At 41.7% G+C, this 19618-nt stretch overlaps 1 protein-coding gene and 3 non-coding genes across 4 annotated transcripts; all 4 read right to left on the reverse strand.

Annotated features, from left to right (window-relative positions):
• Positions 1 to 12604: 12604 nt before the first annotated feature.
• On the reverse strand, positions 12605 to 12693 carry LOC145345840 (small nucleolar RNA SNORD100). The gene has a single exon (XR_013887210.1). It is a non-coding gene; the product is annotated as a small nucleolar RNA SNORD100 (small nucleolar RNA).
• Positions 12694 to 12882: 189 nt separating this feature from the next.
• On the reverse strand, positions 12883 to 19602 carry rps12 (ribosomal protein S12). The gene is made up of 6 exons (XM_080192758.1): positions 19525 to 19602; positions 19339 to 19388; positions 16216 to 16332; positions 14958 to 15060; positions 13234 to 13335; positions 12883 to 12984 (listed from the first exon to the last, which is right to left on the reverse strand). Exons 2-6 carry the CDS (start codon positions 19350 to 19352, stop codon positions 12925 to 12927), a joined length of 396 nt encoding a protein of 131 aa, XP_080048884.1. The 5' UTR covers positions 19353 to 19388; positions 19525 to 19602; the 3' UTR covers positions 12883 to 12924.
• Positions 13415 to 13501, reverse strand: LOC145345841 (small nucleolar RNA SNORD100). Its single transcript, XR_013887211.1, has one exon. It is a non-coding gene; the product is annotated as a small nucleolar RNA SNORD100 (small nucleolar RNA).
• LOC145345834 (small nucleolar RNA SNORD101) lies at positions 16430 to 16502 on the reverse strand. The gene has a single exon (XR_013887204.1). It is a non-coding gene; the product is annotated as a small nucleolar RNA SNORD101 (small nucleolar RNA).
• Positions 19603 to 19618: the final 16 nt, after the last annotated feature.

The raw sequence follows: 19618 nt of genomic DNA on the forward strand, positions 1-19618 counted from the left end.
CTGATTGAAACATATTAAGATCCTGAGGAATTTTGACATGGTTGATGTGGAAAGCACATCTCCTTTTGTGGGAGAATCAAGAATTAGTGCACACTGATCAAAGGAGTTGCCCATTTCACACAGTGGTGAAGAGAATTGTTTTTGAAACTCTTACTCAAAAGGTGGTGGAAGCAGTCTTTGAATAAGACAGAGCTAGATTGTTCATTACCAAGGGACTGAAAAGTTATCGGTGGTAGGTAAGAAGTGGGGTTGAGATTACATTAATAACAGCCATGATGTTATTGTGTTGCAGAGTAGACTCAAGGGGCTGAGTAGGCTACTCCTGCCTTTAAGTTGTATGTTCATAAGAAGGGTAATCTCCTGTCCCCACTTCTCTCCAGCTTAATGCTGAACTGTCTACTAATGTCTCTATTCTGCAGTAGAGCAGTGGAATAGACTCAACGGGCCAAATGGCCTTCTTCAGCTCTTATGTAAAAGAGATATTTTTTAAAGAACTCAACTCCACAGCATCAAATCCCACAGATTCTATCTGCAGCCAGACAGGGCAGCAAGCTACTATTATGAACATTTTAAACTTTCACAAACTCTTTGGACAAATCTATACCACCTCCTCCACCCCCTCAAATTCTAGTCAATATTTGTGTGTTGGGTTAAAGGTGTGGAAGAGTGGAATGGAGATTGCCAGTGTTTCTCTGGTGGGTTTTCTTAAAAGGCTGAGAAACATTCAGTTGAAAAAAACGTCAAGAATAAGGTGGTCTACAGTGCATACGTTTATTTTATGGCTGAATATAAAGTAGAAGTTAAGGAAATGGGTCAAAAAGTTACAAAAGGAGTGACCTGTTCAGTTACACTAGCAAGAGGAAGCACATTTGATTTATTATTGTCACATGTATTGGTGTACAGTGAAAATTGTTTCTTGTGTGCTATATAAAGCATTCTGTACATAGAGAAGGAAACCAGACAGTGCAGAATGTAGTGTTACAGTCATAGCTAGGATGTAGAAAAAGATCAACGTAATATGAGGATTCAAAAGGCAGCAGGGAAGAAGCCATTCTTGTGTTGATTGAACATAGAACATAGAATATTACAACACAGTACAGGCCCTTCAGCCCTCGATGTTGTGCTGAGCTATGTTCGAACCCAAGATCAAGTTATCCCTCCTATATCTCCCACCATGAACCTTAAAGTTATGCCCCCTAGTAACAGTTACATCCACCTGAGGAAATAGTCTCTGCACATCCACTCTATCTATCCCCCTCATCATCTTATAAACCTCTATTAAGTCGCCTCTCATCCTCCTCTGCTCTAAAGAGAAAAGCCCCAGCTCCCTCAATCTTTCCTCATGAGACCTACCCTCCAAACCAGGCAGCGTTCTGGTAAATCTCCTCTGCACTCTCTCCAATGCATGATTGGTACACGTCCTCAGATTTTTGTATCTTTTTCCCAATGGAAGAAGGTGGAAGAGAGTATGTCCGGAGTCATGGGGTCTTTCATTGTACTGGCTGCTTTTCCAAGGCAGTGGGAAGTGTAGACAGAGTCAATGTATGGGAGGCTGATGTGGGGGACGGACTGGGCTTCAGTCATGACTCTTTGTAGTTTTTTTGCAGTCTTGGTCAGAGCAGGAGCCATACCAAGCTGTGATACAGCCGGAAAGAATGCTTTTTGTGGTGCATCGTAAAAGTTGGTGACAGTTGGAACAGACATTTTAAATTTCCTTAGCCTCTTGAGAAAGTAGAGGCATTCTTAACTATAGCGTAGGCATGGAGGGACCAGAACAGCTTGTTGGGTGATCTGGACACCTAAAAACAGTTTTAGACCACTTCTACTTCATCCCTGCTGATGTAGACAGAGGCATGTCCTCCTCTATGCTTCCTGAATTGATGATTATTTCCTTTGTTTTGTTGATATTGATGGAGTAATTGTGATTGCATCAGATTCTCTATCCCTTTTGTACACTGTACCACATCATTGATCTAATCCACGATGGTGATGTCATCAGCAAACTTGGAAATCTAGTTGGAATTTGGCCACACAGCCATAGAAGTATAAGGTGCTTGGTAAGGAATTGAGGACACAGCCTTGTGGGGCACTGGTGGTGTTGCTACCTACCCTTACTGATTGCAATCTGTGGGCTAGGAAGCTTAGGATCCAGCACAGGAGGAGGAGCCAAGTCTCAAGCCATGGAGTTTGGAGATGAGTTTTGAGGCAATAATGGTGTTGCAGGCTGAGCTTTAGTCAATAAATAGGAATCAGATATAGGTACTTTGTTGTCTAGGTATTCCAGGGTTGAATGTAGGGCCAGGGAGATGGTGTCTACTATGGACCTGCTGCGGTGGTGGGCAAACTGTAGTGAATCCAGGCAATCTGGGAGGCCAAAACTGATTCATGCCATGACTAACTTTCAAAGTACTTCATAATGATGGATGTCAGAGCCATTAGTTAATAGTCATTAAGGCATGCTGTCTGGCTTTTCTTTGGTACTGGGATGATTGTCATCTTCTTGAAACAGATAGGGCCCTCAGATTGGTGTATAGAGTTTGAAGATGTCTGTGAATACGCCCACCAGCTGGTCTCCACAGAATCTGCGTGCTTGTCTAGATACCCCATCTGGGCCAGTCACTTACTGTGGGTTGGTTTTCAAGAAGGCTGCTCTGATGTCTGTGATGGTGACCACAAATACAGGTTCTTCCCAGGGTGGAGGACACTTGATGGAGCATATTATGCAAGGTTAAAAAAATACCAAACATTGGAACCTGTATGGGTTGAAGTGGGTATGCCAACCCATTGATAGCAGACAGTTGGTATCAATGGGTGCTATTCTGGTTGATGGTTGGTGGCAGGGATTGGTGCTGGGGCCTCAATTATTTACCATTTATATAGATGATCTGGAGGAGGGGGCTGAGTGTAGGGTAACAAAATTTGCTGATGATACAAAGATGAGTGGAAAAGCAAATTGTATGGAGGGTGTGGAAAGTCTGCAGAGAGATCTGGATAGGCTTAGTGAGTGGGCGAGGACCTGGCAGATGGAGTATAATGTTAGCAAGTGTGAGGTTATCCACTTTGGCAGGAATAATAGTAGGAGGGATTATTATTTAAAAGGCGAAAAGCTGCAGCATGCTACGGTGCAGAGGGACCTGGAGGTCCTTGTGCACAAGTCGCAAAAACCCAGTGTGCAGGTGCAGCAGGTGATCAAGAAGGTGAATGGAATGTTGGCCTTTATAGCGAGGGGGATAGAATATAAAACTAGGGAGGTCTTGCTGCAACTGTACAGGGTACTGGTGAGGCTGCAACTGGAGTACTGTGTGTAGTTTTGGTCGCCACACTTGCAGAAGGATATATTGGCCTTGGAGGGAGTGCAGAGGAGGTTCACTAGGCTGATACCGAAGATGAGGGGGTTCGCCTATGAAGAGAGACTAAATAGACTGGGTCTGTACTCGTTTGAGTTTAGAAGGATGAGGAGGGATATTATAGAGACGTATAAGATAATGAAAGGGATGGATAGCGTAGAGGTAGAGAGATTCTTCCTGCTTAAAAAGGATAGCAGGACTAGAGGACACAGCCTCAAGATAAGGGGGGCAGGGGGGCAGTTTAGATCAGAGTTGAGGAGGAACTCAACTCAAAGGGTTCTTCACTCAAAGGGTGGTGAATCTCTGGAATTCTCTGCCTGTTGAAGTGGTGGAGGCTACCTCGCTGAATATATTTAAGTCACGGGTAGATAGGTTTCTGATAGACAAGGGAATTAAGGGTTATGGGGAGAAAGCGGGAAAGTAGAACTGATCCACTTCAGATCAGCCATGATCTTATTGAATGGCGGGGCAGGCTCGAAGGGCTAGATGGCCTACTCCTGCTCCTATTTCTTATGTTCTTATGTGAATTTTTCATTTCAGAGCTCCAAAGCAGAGAGGGACTATCATGTGAGTGTATCTTTAAGAAATCATGCAGCTTCAGTGGTGTCATGGGGATGGAGCTAAGCTGTCATAGTCAGGTGATAGGGCTTTCAGTTCTTTTGTGGCAGTCAGGTGATGAGGTTTTCCTTTGGGCTTTCAGTTTCATTTTGGGGTGTGTTGGGAGCTGTTTAGCAGCAAGCTAAAAAGCAGTCTTCCTCTCTCCCTGTTCTTCTCTTTGGTTCTGAAACTATTATCAGTTAGCTAAAGGAGAGGCTTATTGCCATTCTGCCTTAAAGAAGCTGTCTCTTGGGAAACAGATTTGACTATAACCTCTTTTTCACAATGCATTTTCAGCATTCAAGGAGGCTGGATCCCTGTAACAAGTGGGCATTAATCTATGCTGTATTGTGTTTATTTGGAAGGTTTCATGTATTGGATGTTGGCTTTGGCTGGAACACATTAGAGGTATTCCTTAAGAGTGTGGTTGTTTCTTGTTTGTAATTGTTAAAAGTTCTTGCTAATTGTCTTACGAGACAAGTCAACAGTATTCTTAATTACACCTAGTTTTTGATTAAAAAGCTCCTCATGGGTCACACCTAAAATGAAACCTCTTGTGCACATCCTAGCCAAATTCAATATAAAACATTCCAAGTCAGGCAAACTTCATTGAGCACTTTAAAGTATCCAACCTAACTTGTAACAGGACAGTGACAGCCAGTACAATCAAGGACCCCATGCATCCTGGACATTCTCTCTTCCACCTTCTTCCTTTGGGAAAAAGATACAAAAATCTGAGGACATGTACCAACCATGCATTGGAGGGCCCACTTTTGTTTAAGAGCCTTAAGAAATCAAATGGTTCAAACAGGAATGATTGCAGAATCCTCCTTTCCAGATTTGGAGGGGACCAAGGCAGTTGCCAAACTGACACATAGGGATGACACCTCACCGAGTGGAAGAGCAGCAAAACTAGCCAGACAATTGTGGGCAATTTTCTCTCAACGCTCGAGGCTCCAACCCAAAGCAGGAAATGTGTAAGGCCTCTCACCCACTTATAAAAAATAACTTGAAACAGATCCTTCCAGCTTCCCTAGAATTAAAGAGAGATTGACTCACATACTCACCAGGCTCTAGGTGCCATCATAAAGATCCCCATGTAAATTTTGAGCATACTTGCAGAAGATTCCCTGACTGTTACCATAATACCAAAAGAGGATTATAACCTGGGACACCAATGCCAATTAATGTCAGACAACTGACAGCTATACCATTATCATTCACGATCCTTACCCTGTGGGGTTGGGTACTTTGATATCCTATTTAGAGGAGTTATTTTATGAAGGAAATTATGATTATCTGTTTCAGGAGTTTCAGATATGTAGTCAGATTTTGGCAAGGTGTGAAAGTAACAGGGGTGTTGTGGGAAATTTTAACTTCCTCTATATTGATCGGGAGTCATTTAGTGCCAGGGCGTAGATGGGGCAGAGATTTAAGGAACATCCAGGAGGACTTCTTGAAACAGTATGTAGATAATCCAACTGGGGAAGGGACCAGACTGGACCTGGTATTAGGAAATGAACCAGGCGAGGTGGTCACCATTTCAGTGGGTGCAGTTCGGGAACAGTGACCACAACTCAGTAAGCTTTACAGTTTGGATGGATGAAGATAAATGTAGTCCTCAAGTGAAGGTGCAAAATTGGGGAAAGGCTAATTACAATAATATTAGACAGAAACTGAAGAATGTAGATTGAGGGCATATGTTTGAGGGCAAATCCACATCTGGCATTTAGGAGGCTTTCAAGTGTAAGTTGATAGGGATTCAGGACCAGCACATTCCTGAAAAGATGAAGTATGGCATATTTTGGGAACCTTGGGTAACAAGAGCTATTGTGAGCCTAGTCAGAGAAAAAGGAACCATTTGTCAAAGCTAGGAGTCTGGGCACAGATACTAAAAAGATACTAAGCAAGGAGTAAGGAAGGCTAAAAGGGTTCATGAAATCATTGGCCAATAAGATTAAGAAAAATCCCAAGGCTTTTTATACATATATAAACAGCAAGAGAGTAGCCAGGGAGAGGGTTGACCCACTCAAGGACAGGAGAGGGAATCTATGTATGATGGGCAAAGTATTAAGCAAGTACTTTGTGTTTGTATTCACCAGAGAAGGACTTGGTGGATGATGAATCTGGCAAACGGTATGTAGATAGTTTTTGAGTCATGTTGAGATCAAAAAGGAGGTATTGGGGGTTCTTGAGAAACATTAAGGTAGACAAGTCCTGATAGGATATACCCCAAAATACTGAAAGAAGCAAGGGAGGAAATTGCTGGGGCCTTGAGAGAAATCTTTGCATCCTCACTGGCTATGAGTTTCCAGAGGATTGGAGAATAGCCAATGTTGTTTCTTTGTTCAAGAAGGGTAGCAAGAATAATCTAGGTAATTACAGACCAGTGAGCCTGAAGTCAGTGGTAGGGGAATTATTGGAGAGGATTTTTCTTGGAAATAAATGGACAAATTAGCAAGAGGCACCATGATTTTGTGAAGGGGAAGTGGTGCCTCACTGACTGGATCCAGTTTCCCAAGTAACAAAGATGATTGATGAAGGTCGGGCAGTGAATGTTGTCTACATGGACTTCAGTAAGGCCTTTGACAAGGTCCCTCATGACACACTGGTGTACAAGGTGAAGCCGCATGGGATCAGAAGTGAGCTGGATACAGAACTAGCTTGGTCATAGAAATCAAAGAGTATGAGTTGAAGAGTGTGTTTCTGAATGGAGGGCTGTGACAAGTGGCGTTCCTCAGGAATCAGTGTGGGACCTTTGCTGTTTGAAATATGTATGTATATATGATTTGAAGGAAAATATAACTGACTTGATTCGTAAATTTGTGGATGACATAAAGGTTGGTGGATTTGTGGATAGCAATAAGGGCCATCAGAGATTATAGCAGGATATTGAACCGTTGGAGACTTGGACAGAGAGATAGCAGATGGAGTTTGATCTAGACAAATGTGAAGTAATGTATTTAGGAAGGTCTAATACAGGTAGGAAATATACCTTAGGAACATTGATAGGCAGAGATTGGGGTGTACAGGTACACACGTCACTGAAAGTGACAATGCAGGTGGAGAAAGTAGTCAAGAAAGCACATGGCATGCTTGCCTTCATCGGCCGGGGTACTGAGTTTAAAAATTGGCAAGGCATGTTGCAGCTTTTTAGAACCTTAGTTGGGCAGCACTTGGAACATAGTGTTCAATTCTGGTCGCCATGCTACCAGAAGGATGTGGAGGCTTTGGAGACGGTACAGAAAAGATTTATCAGGATATTGCCTGGTATGAGGGTATTAGCTATGAAGAGAGGTTGGAGAAACTTGGGTTCTCACTGCAACAATGCAGCTTGAGACCTGAAAGTCTACAAGATTATGAGAAGCATGAACAGGATAGAAGCTTTTTCCCAGGGTCAAACAGTCAATTACTAGGCGGCACAGGTTTAAGGTACAAGGTTTAAAGGAAACAAAGTAGCTATTTTACAGAGCAGTGGGTGCCTGGAACTCGTTGCAGGGAGGACATAGTGGAAGCAGATACAGTAGTGACTTTCAAGGGGCATCTTGACAAGTATATGAATAGGATGGGAATACAGGGATATGGTCCCCATAAGGGTAGGGGGTTTTAGTTAAGTCAGGCAGCATAGTGCAGGTTTGGAGGACTGAAGGGCCTGTTCTTGTGCTGTAATTTTCTTTGTTCTTACACAGGTCACTGAAACTAGCAACACAGCTGGAGAAAGTAGTCAAGAAGGTGTACTTGCCTTCACCTTTTAAAAATGGCATGTTGCAGCTTTATAGAACCTTAGCTAGGTTGCACTTGGAATATAGTGTTCAATTTTGGTCGCCACACCACCAGAAGGATGTGAAGGGTTTGGAGGGGGTACAGAAAAGATTTATCAGGCTATTGCCTGATATGGAAGGCATTAGCTATGATGAAAGGTTGGAGAAACTTGGTTTGTTCTCACTGGAGCGACAGAGCTTGAGAGACCTGATAGAAGTCAACAGAATTATGAGAGGCATGGATAAACTGGATAGTCAGCTTTTTTCCAGGGTGAGTCAATTACTGGGGGGCAAGGTTTAAAGATGTACAAGGCAGGTATTTTACAGAGTAGTGGGTGTCTGGAACTTATTGCGGAGGCGGGGAAGGCAGTGGAAACAGATACAGTAGTTACTTTTAAGGGGCATCTTGACAAGTACACAAATAGGATTGAAACAGAGGGATACTATCCCTGTAAGGATAAAGGGTTTTATTTGTGAGGCAGCATATTGCAGGCTTGTAGGTCCAAAGGGCCTTTTCCTGTGCTGTAATTTTCTTTATTCTTACACAGGTCATTCAAATTAGCAACGCAGGTGAAGGTAGTCAAGAAGACATACAGCATACTTGCCTTCATCATTTAAAAATTGGCAATCTATGTTGCAGTTTTATAAAACCTTAGTTAGGCTGCATTTGAAATATAGTGTTCAATTCTGGTTGCCACACCACCAGGATGTGGGAGCTTTGGATGGCACAGAAAAGATTTACCAGGATGTTGCCTGGTATGGAAGGCATTAGCTATGAGAGGTTGGAGAAACTTCGTTTCTCACTGGAACAATGGAGGGATGACCTGATAGCAATCTGTAACATTATGAGGGGCATGGGCAGAATGGATAATCAGCACTTTCCATTGGTGGAAGAGTCAATTACTAGGGGGCATAGATTTACAGTGAGAGGTAAGGTTTAAATATGTACAAGGCATCTTTACGTGAATAGGATGGTAATAGAAGGATTCGGTCCCCAGAAGGATTAGGGGTTTCAGTTCAATCAGGCAGCATGGTTGGTGCAGATCTGGAGGGCCAAAGAGCCTGTTCCTCGGCTGCAATTTTCCTTGTCCTTTGTACTTTTACCCAGCTATATACACCTGATGCTTGAGGCACTTGTTCACAAATATTAAAAGATTTTTAAAAATTCCATTTGAAGACAAGCTAAAAAGCTTGAAAACTGATGATTTAAAATTGAGTTTCTATGCTACAATGTTTAATAAGTTTAAAATGTATTTGTACAACTGTGAATAGTTTCAGTAGTTTGTTTCCAAAACATAAAGATACTCAGTCGTGCAGAAATGCATTTTAAACTTCTCAAAACATTTGTACTGACCTCGTGTTAAAATTCAAATTGATATGTTACAATTTCAAATATTTAATTTTTTAAAAAAGTTTGTAAATTTGATCAGTTGTTTTTAATTTACATAAAGTGACTATTTCATGCTAAATTTTCTCCACCTGCACCCCAACAAGCAGTGGAGATCCAATGACAGCTGTTTTTTTTTGATTGCTAAATGTATATTAGGCATTGAAATTTTAAGTTTCTAAATATACAAATATTGAGATTCCACTCTTGGCCAGGGCCATAATGTATTGTCATAAAACGTGATGATGGTTTCCACCTGGGTGAACCCAGCAGTTTTGAGAATTAAAGCACAATCAGAGACTTACACTTAATCATTCCATCCATACATTATCTTTCAAGACATGTTGAGAATGGGAGATATCAAAATCACTAAATTGGGTGCAAACATTTTTTTATTCATTCATGGGACATGGGCATCACTGGCTGGCCAGAATTTGTTGCCCAACTCTAGTTGCCCTTGGGGGGCAGCTGAAATTCAACCACATGGCTGTGGATCTAGTATTACAGGTAAGCAAGACCAGGTAAAGACAGCAGACTTCCTTCCCTAAAAGGACAATTATTGAACCAGATTGTTTTTCTGACCATCAGTTTCATGGGCATCAGTAAATTCTTAATTCCAGATACTTTTTTATTGAATTCAAATTCCACCAATTGCCATGGCAGGATTCAAATCCAGGTCCCCATAACATTAGCTGAATTCCTGGATTAATAGTCCAGCAATATTATCACTAGGCCACAACCTCTTATCTTGAATGCAAAACTACAATTTTAAGCAATCAAGTTTGAGCATAAAATGTTTCTGAAACTGATAAAATAACTTGACAAGCAAAGGGAAATCTACCACATACTTAAGGGCATAAATAAATTTCAACTTTCAAAATGAGCTAATGAAAAAAAAGGCTAGTTTCTCAGTATCAAAAGTTTGTATTTGGAAGGAATTGAACATCAAAAATATGAGTCAGCCAAACAACACAAATGGACAATTTTGAGATGTCAAGAAAGAGCAGGAGTGGGTTCTTTTTGAGAAAATGTTAACAAGCAAAATTATGCCTGGAATCAAGTGGGAATGTTTAATTTGTTTTAAAGATGACTATGTTTCACCAAGGTTCATACAAGATGGTAACTACTGCATGCAACAGTATGAGGATGCGATTTGAACATAGGCAATAAAAAGTTTGTAAAAAGGAGACACTACCAAATGGGATTAGACTAACTCACATGGGTGAAGTTCAATGACATATAACCATTTTTATATTGACCTACTTTCTAGTGAAAGGATGGCATAGATAGGATGAACAAGACAGATATTTGCCTACAAACTAGAGAACTGAATTCACAATCTGATCATCAGCCACAACACTGGGAAGACCCCTTTCATCTTCTGAGATTACCTAAAATTGTTAGAATTATCCAAAAAGCGCATCTTTTTAAAGACAGTGAAATCCTGATATAGTTGCTTGGCAAAAGGCTCACTTCAATTTGTACAGATCCACTAAATGATTAGCAAATGCAAAATAAAAGGGTAGATACTACCACAAGCATGGTCAAGTGATGTGTACCAAAAGCAACAATGCCCAAATAGAAAGTTTGAGAAGGGGAGAAAAAAAATCACCTAAAGCCCATTCAACAGGCAGGAGGGACACGTGTGATATATCACAGGGGGAAATGCATGGTAAAGCTGTACTGGAGAATGGGTCCCAGGCACGCTCAGCAATCTGACAGGAAATATGGTCAGAAGAGTTAAAAAAACATTTTTAAACGATCAAGGCGCTGACTGGCAAACACACCATAGAGAAACTGATCAAAACAACCAAGATGGTAATGGTTAGAAGAAATAAAATCAAATCACTGGACTGAATACTGAGATGATGGAATTGACTTACCAGGGAAGGGGGGAAATTTCTAGTGGAGGAGGTCATTCAACCCACTGAGACTGCACCAACTATCCCACCCAGTCCTGATTCCCACAACCCCACTTTTCCTGCTATTACCCTCGTCACTAAGGAGCAATTTAGCATGGCCGATCAACCTAACCCATATTGTTACACAGTGGTAGGAATCCGACCACCCAGAGGAAACCAACGTAAACATAGCAAAAATGCACAAATTCCAAACACTGACTTGGGGCCAGAATTGAAATTGGGTCATGGATGCTATGCCAGCAGTGCTAACCATTATGCCACCCAAATATTCACTGCAGATCAGAAGAATGAGAAGGGATCTCTCAGAAACCTATAAAATTCTAACAGGAGTTGATGCAGGATGTTCCTGATGATGGGTATCCAGAATCAGGGGTGAGTGTAAGCATGGAAAATAAGTGCAAGTATGCCATTCAAGCCTGCACCATCATTCAATGTGATCATGCACTTTCAGTATTCCACTCCAGCTTTCTCTCCATACCCCTGATCCCTTTGGAGGCAAGGGCCACATCTAGCTCCCTCTTGAGCATATCCAATGAACTGACCCCAACAGCTGTCTGTGGTAGAGAATTGCACAGGTTCACATCTGAGTGAAGATGTTCTTCCTCATCTCAGTCCTGAATGGCTTACTCCTTATTCTTTTAAGTAGCAGGGTCCCAGCACTGAACCCTGCAGCACCCCAATAGTCACTGCCTGCCATTCTGAAAAGGACCTTTTTATTACAGGGTAAATCGTTTAGACCGACAATGGAAAGTTTCTGCACCCAGGGAATGGTTAGCCTGCAGCAGTTGTGATCAGTTATGATAAAAACGTTGTATTTTCAAGAGGAAGTCAAATGTAGCCCTTGAGGCTCAAGAGATCAAAGCACATGGAGGCAAACAGGAACAGGTTACTGAGTTGGATGATCAGCCATGATTATAATGAATCGCAGAGAAAGCTCAAAGGGTTGAATGGTCTTCTGCTCCCACTTTCTGTTTCTAAAGTAAAAGGAATTTTGAGTTGAGATTGATTGAAGGCCAAGCAGAATGGCATATACGTGTGCAAATACAACACTCATGAAGAAGAGTAAGGAATATCACTGATGATCTACATGCAGGACGTGCCAAACCAAGTAACTCTCAGACCTTCAGTAATAAAAATAATCAGGGAATTAGGGAGTCCAGCAAACTGATATTTTCTCTAATGTATAGAACCTCTTATGAGAATAGCAAATACAACATAGATTCTCTATTTCTAGAAAGGCAATAATTCTAACAGTCCCTAGAAGTTACAGTCACTAAGTTAAGGCTGCCATGTTGGTGGGATAGTATCTTGTGTACCCACTTATCTAAGCAAGAGTTTAGAAAGGGCAAGGATATAATCCACTGAATGACAAGACTAAAAAGCTGATCTCAAACAGGATTACAACATGGGGTGGGGGTGTTGAGATGAATGATCAGCAATTATCATATTGAATGGCATAGCAGACTTGAGTTCGATGGTCAATTTCTACTCCTGTTTGTTCTGAAACACTATATTAGTTCATTGTGGGTATGCATGTAGTTATAAACAGCTTACTCTTTTAGCTTCACGTTAGCAAACATTAGCCTGTACTGTATCTCAGAAACTTTGGGTAACGGATCTGGCATTCTTCCTCACTGTTTTATATCAGCAGAGGGAGCCAAGTGGTCATCATTGATACAGTCATCGCTACATTTGATTGATCACAATTCAGGTTAGTCCTTTTGGCAAGTTTTTTGCAATCGGAGTACACACTAAAAATATTCTTACCACAATTTTACAATGCATCATCATACTGTGAAAGACTAGAAAATACCTTGCCAAGATCCATACTGCTAACTTAGAATAATACATCTCACACAGTCAAAAACTTGAGTCATAAAATTAGTTTTTGTTTTTATTTATGAAACATATCACTTTCCTCGGAAATAGTTGTCAATGACATCTTTGGCTTGTGAGTCTTTACCATAATCCTAAAAAGAAACAACAATGGTTAACTTGTATTAGATTAACTGTGTAACATGATTTCAAACTTGAAACACTGGGACGGGCAATGCCTTATGGACAATCTTTATTTCATTTAGTTTAAGAATATTACATTAAAATACATTGTGTAATACATACAAAAATACAAGTTTTATATATACAACCAATAGTAAATAGTGCAAGCAATTTTTTTTTGTAAATTAGCTTAGTCTGATTTACTGACGCAAATAACTCACCTTGACAACAACACAGCTGCAGCCTACAACCTTGCGAGGTTTCCCTTCTCGGTCTATTTTGCACAGGCCTACCCATTCACCAAGTTTCTTGTTGTCATCAACCTTTAGTGTAAAAAAAAGGCAATTATACAGTATCATACAAAAGCCACCAAGTTTCACCAACATATGGCAAGACAAATACTGCATCTCAGACATTTTTGGGTAACAATTTCAGCACTTTTCTTCATTTGATTTCTGCCGAGGGAGCCAAGTGGTCATCACAGATACAGTACTGCCATTCCTTCTACACGTAACACAATTTATTGATAATCATAGCTACGATCATTCATTTTTAAATTCAAGTTAAACATCTCAAAGGGCAAGTCTGACACCCTTCTCTGTGGTGGTGGTGGTGGCGGCGGCAGGGGGGTGCAATTCCAGATATCATGTTCAGATCACCATTATTAATTAGACCCGAAACACTACTCTGCTCGTAATTAAATGGCATCAACATTAGCAGAAGAGGAAATAATGAGTTAATCTGGAGCACAAATTATGGCAGAGCAGGCTCAAAGGGCTGATATCAAAGTCCGAACAGGGGAGGAGGGGGCCATTTGACCCATGGGGTTTGCATTGAACGGAACATCTTACCCAAGTCCCATCCCTGTAATCTCATCAATCTAGATAACCTACACATCTCAAGTGGGAGGAAACCGGAGCTAACCCACGCAGACACAGGAAGAACAGAATATCCACACTCAGCCAAGGCTGGAATTGAACCTGGGTCCCTGGCACTGAGAGGCAGCAGTGCTAACCATGGTGCCTGCTCCTACTGAATTGCCTATAACATCTCCATCATTTGAGACTGGGTAGTTCAAAAGAGATCAGAAGTCAAATGACAAACCTTACCAGTATTATATATGGCAGATTAACTAATCGCTCCTTAAACACTTTGCAACAAATGAAGCCTCAAGGAGGAAATGTTATATTTATACATTTCCATACCATGTACTTGGTCAATCCTTAGAAACACAGGTTACCAGAGGTTCAAGAAACCCAGATGCTATTAATTTCTTGATGTATTCCTACATTAAAATAACCCCAAAAATTAACCGGGTTTGTACATTCAGTAGCTTAAACCAACAGACTAGAAAAGTCCCAGGTTTAATCTGCCTTCTGTGTGCAGTAAGTTGACTTTAGTTAGTTAGGGCAATAGCTAACTTTAGTGAGGTTGTTAGGAAACAAGAATACAATGTATTCCTTCCCAAGCCTGAATGCCTGGTGGAGATACACAGATGGCACGTGAAAACAGGGTAGCTATCAACCACAGCAACTACAGAACTACTTTAAGGCAATAAAGCCCCTAAAGTTAATAGCCAAATCAAAGCTGAGAAATTAAAACTGAAAATGGCAACAGTTTTAGAGATGAGCAACAGAACCATCAGCAATCATAACCAATGAGTTACACAAGACATGTATGTTAACAGCCTGTACATCAGAGTGAGCTTTCAACATCAGTCCAGATCACCAACACAAAAAAAAAGAAACAAGCTGTAAAAGTGCAAAGAGCTAGTGTATGAGGAAAGAGTGGGGATTTTGAGAGCTGAACTTGGTGCTTCTTTAGTTAATGATGTAAACAAATAAGCCAAATCCAGAATAATGGCGTAAATTGAAAAAAGATAATGGAATGCAAGTTGATCATTGAATCCAAATAACAGTTCTTTGTTCAGGGCATTGATGCTCACCTTAATCAGGTTGATCTGATGCTCAGCACAGAGGGCTTCTACCAACTTAACATACTGTGCCTCATCACAATTGCCTGCCAGGACGCACAAATGAGCCTGTCGTCTGAATAAAAAAAATCACAATATTACATTCAACTATTTTTGGCAGTATATAGAAGCTAATCTGCTCAAATTAATAAATTACAAAGTAAATCAACAGATGTTATTCAAAAACTACAGATACAAGTGTGTTTAAATGTATTGCTACCTACATAATTGGATAGGTCACCAGCACTTGGGTTATTCTTGAGGCAGGACAGTATTTTGGTAGGTTCAAGACAGGTCCATGCTAATTTGAGGGAACATTAGGTTTTGTCACAAAGTTTGATACCCTGATATGATTAATTACTAAAGTTTAATATCAGCACCGACCATTCCCAAATACAGCAACTCCAGTTTTACTAGCAGCACAAGGTCTTCAACGCTTTTGCATGAAACGACCTACCAACTGTCAAAATTGTGGAGCCATCAGGCACTCATATGTAGGAAGTACTGGCTCATGTCCACGAACCAAGAGCCTGTCTGATATTTCCCCCTATCTTGTTGAAGGGGGCATCCCAAGTAGCTGCGATAAAATAGAATGCTTCCACTCAGTGAAAACCTTTAACATTCCACACTTACTCTAATTTCACAGTAAGGCTTTAAATAAGAAACTGACCTACAACATGTATGCCGGGTTTGTACCTACCATTTTAAAAATAGACACCAACTATAAACTGGTTTCAGTGTACAAAAACAGAAAATGCTGGAAAATCTCAGCAGGTCTGAAGCAGCTGTGGAGACAGAATAGAACCAACATTTTAAGTCCGGATGACCCTTTGTCTGGTGAAACACTGGCTCTATTCTCACTCCACAGACGCTGGCAGACTTGCTGAGATTTTCCAGCATTTTCTGTTTTTGTTTTAGATCCAGCATCCACAGTATTTTGCTTTTATTTCAGCATATAAATGTGGCTTCAGCAATTTGGTAGTCAGTACAATTTTAGCAAGAACCTGCTGGACTAAAACTCTTTTCAATATCACAATTTCCCCCTCATCATAGACTTTAATAAGTTGCCAACACTAGACATTATTTAATATATTTACCAGCACTAAATTTTGTTCAAGTGTACAATACATAGCAATTGCTACTTTTCTCCCATTGCATGTACCAGATGTCTATGCAACTGTTGTTCGCCAAAGATGAATGTTCACTTATGGAATTATTAAAAGGTACTCACTTGTCCAGCACCTTGACAGCTTCCCGGAGACCACAACACAAGCCATCGTGGATGTATGCAGTTTTAAGCACTTCCTGAAGTGCAGTATTAACATCCATGACACCGCCTGCAGTTATGCTGTCAAAAATTGAAAATCTATATTATGTAGAATCCTGCTATTACATTGGTTTTTTGGAACATTATATTTTATGAAGTTAATAATTTTAAGTTACATGGTTGTCAGAATATTTTTTCACTCATTTTTAAGAGTGAAGGGGTATCCGACATAAAAAATTCATCATTCCAGCCATGTAGCCGAAATGCAAGATGGTAATTATGATCATTTGATAATTCAACTGTTGTCAATTTTGCAACAGAACTCTAAATTATTTTGACCAGCAACCATTCCAAATTTTGGAGTTTTTTTCCAAATAAAACCTAACTTTTAACATCTAAATCTATTCATTGTGTCAATATTTCCATTATTAAAGTGCTTCTAGCAGAAGTGGTCTTATAATCCACCAATTTTTCATTCTGACCTGTTAAATTTGTCAATGCTTACTATAACTCGTTACAATACCAGTGAGACTAATGAACAGCAAATTTGCTAGTTCTTAGGAAGGTGCACATATCAAGATCAAAATCTTGATTAAGAGGCAAGAAGCATAGAGGAGGGATAAATTGAACATTTTCAAGTTGGTGGTTTGTAACTAATGGAGTGTCATAAGAATGTGTCTTCGAGTCTCAGCTATTTAAAATTTACATTAATGATTTAACTGAAAGATAAAATAGTAATCTAAGTTTGACAATGACACAAAGATAGGTGTAAACCTCAATTTTGAGAAGATACAAAGCTAGGTGCAAATATCAACTGAGAGAAGAGGTTGCATATCTACACAGATTACATAAGAAATAAGAACATAAGAAATAGGAGCAGGAGTAGGCCATCTAGCCCTTCGAGCCTGCCCTGCCATTCAATAAGATCATGGCTGATATGTCATGGCTCAGTTCCACATTCCCACCCTCTCCCCATAACCCTTAATCCCCTCTCTTATCAAAAACCCATCAACCCGCATCTTAAAAATATTTAGCGAGGTAGCCTCCACCACTTCAACGGGCAGAGAATTCCAGAGATTCACCACCCTTTGAGTGAAGAAGTTCCTCCTCAACTCCGTTCTAAACCGCACCCCCCCATCTTGAGGCTGTGCCCCCTAGTCCTATTATCCTTTCTGAGCGGGAAGTGTCTCTCCACCTCTATCCTATCCATCCCATTCATCATCTTATACGTCTCAATGAGATCTCCCCTCATTCTTCTAAACTCTAACGAGTACAAGCCTAGTTTATTCAGCCTCTCCTCATAGCTCAACCCCCTCAACTCCGGCATCAGCCTAGTAAACCTCTGCACTCCCTCCAAGGCCAAAACATCCTTGAGTAAGTACGGCGCCCAAAACTGCACACCGTACTCCAGCTGCAGCCTCACCAATGCCCTATACAGCCGCAGCAAGACCTCCCTACTTTTATATTCAATCCCCCTCGCTATGAAGGCCGGCATCCCATTTGCCTTCCTGACCACCTGCTGCACCTGCAGGCTGGGTTTTTGCGACTCATGCACAAGGACCCAAGGTCCCTCTGCACCATCGCCTGCTGCAGTTTTTCGCCACGTAAGTGATAATCCTTCCTACCATTATTCCTACCAAAGTGGACCACCTCGCACTTGCCAACATTAAATTCCATTTGCCATTTCCTGGCCCATTCACCCAGCCTATCTAGATCCTTCTGCAGACTCTCCACACCCTCCGCACAATTTGCCTTTCCTCCAATCTTGGTGTCATCAGCAAATTTCGACACCCTACACTCGGTTCCCTCCTCCAGATCATCTATATAAATGGTAAATAGCTGAGGCCCCAGCACCGACCCCTGAGGCACTCCACTAGTCACCATCCGCCAATCCGAATAGCACCCATTGACCCCCACTCTCTGCCTATTTGAAACCAATCCTCTATCCACGCTAACACCCTACCCCCAACTCCGTCCCCTGACCTTCTGCAATAACCTCCTGTGAGGTACCTTGTCAAACGCCTTCAAACATGTCAAACATGAACAGATGTGGCAAATTTAGTATATTTGGGGAAGTGAGAGGTTATTCATTTTGGTAATAATAGAAATGCAGAATATTCTTTAAAGGCCAGAAAAACTTGAAACACTCAGGTACACTCAAGGAAACCAATGAGTATGAAATTAGGATGCCAAATGGCATGTTGGTCTTCAGAGTCCAAAGTAAAGTCTTACCATAATTGCACGGTGCTTTAGTGAGACCAAAAGCAGTTTTGATCTCCATACCAAAAAATGAGTGCCCTTGACACTACAAGAAAGGTTCCTGGGGTGAGAGTATTGCCCTGTGACAGAAGGCTAAGTACACTGGGCCTTTACTCCCTTAAGTTTAGGGACAGTGATTGAAAATGCACAAGAACTTGAAGGTATCTGAATGTGCCCTCTGATTTGGGAATCTGAGGACAGTAAGTCAAGTGTCAATATTTATCTCAGATTGTAGAATCCCTACAGTGCAGAAGGCCACTTGGTTCATCGAATCTGCACCTACACCAACCCACCAGGCTCCATTCCCATAGCCCACATATTTGCCCTGCTAATCCCCCTAACACTAAGGAGTAATCTAACATGGCCAATCAACCTAACCCACACATCTTTGGACTGCAAGAGGAACCAGAGCACTGGAAGAAGTAAATCCACAGAGAACGCAAACTCCTCAGTCACCCAAGGCCTGAAGTGAACCCAGATCCTAGGCACTCTGAAGCAGCAATGCTAACCACAGAAATGAGAAACTTCTTCATACATGAATCGCAAATATTTAGAATTCCCTACCCCAGGCAGCTTTAAGATGCTTCACTGTTGAAAAAGTTTAAGGCTACCCCTGTTCCATATCTGGTTTAAATCGACAAATACAGCACCTGATGATAGACTGCAACTGCTCTCCAATGCCCTGCTTCCAGTCTAACGAACTCTTCCCCTAGGCCCTGCTACCAGCACCATAACCCCTACTTCCAGGCCCCTGGCCCACTCCGCTCTTGTTCCTAAGCCTAGGTCCAGATCCGCAGCCCGGCGGGCGGGGGGGGAGAAAGCACTCACCATTCCTCGGCCATCGTGCTGCCTCTTGTCCCGGAAAGAGCGGTTTGGTGCTGCAATATAAAGCAGAGGGTGAGTGTTAGGGGGTGCGGTGGGGGATGGGGCTGTCCCCGGCTGGATGGGGTTGCGGATGGCGGAGATTCGGCTCCGATTGTTTTCCTTCCCCCCCCCCCCGCCTTCCTCACTCACCGCGAGCCCGGAGCCGCTCCGCGGACAAGATGGCGGAGAGAGGCCGCGCGCCGCGTGACGTCACTTTTTATATCCGCCGCGCCGGACCCAGTCC

This window comes from Carcharhinus amblyrhynchos, chromosome 7, assembly GCF_965287045.1.
Source record: "Carcharhinus amblyrhynchos chromosome 7, sCarAmb.v2.hapA, whole genome shotgun sequence".
NCBI lineage: Eukaryota > Metazoa > Chordata > Chondrichthyes > Carcharhiniformes > Carcharhinidae > Carcharhinus > Carcharhinus amblyrhynchos.

Coding starts and splice junctions, on each gene's coding strand:
- rps12 (XM_080192758.1), bottom strand. Junction 15,061..16,215: donor GCTGTCAAGGTGCTGGACAA/GTGAGTACCTTT, acceptor TTTTTTATTCAG/ACGACAGGCTCATTTGTGCG. Junction 12,985..13,233: donor GCAGCTGTGTTGTTGTCAAG/GTGAGTTATTTG, acceptor GTTTCTTTTTAG/GATTATGGTAAAGACTCACA.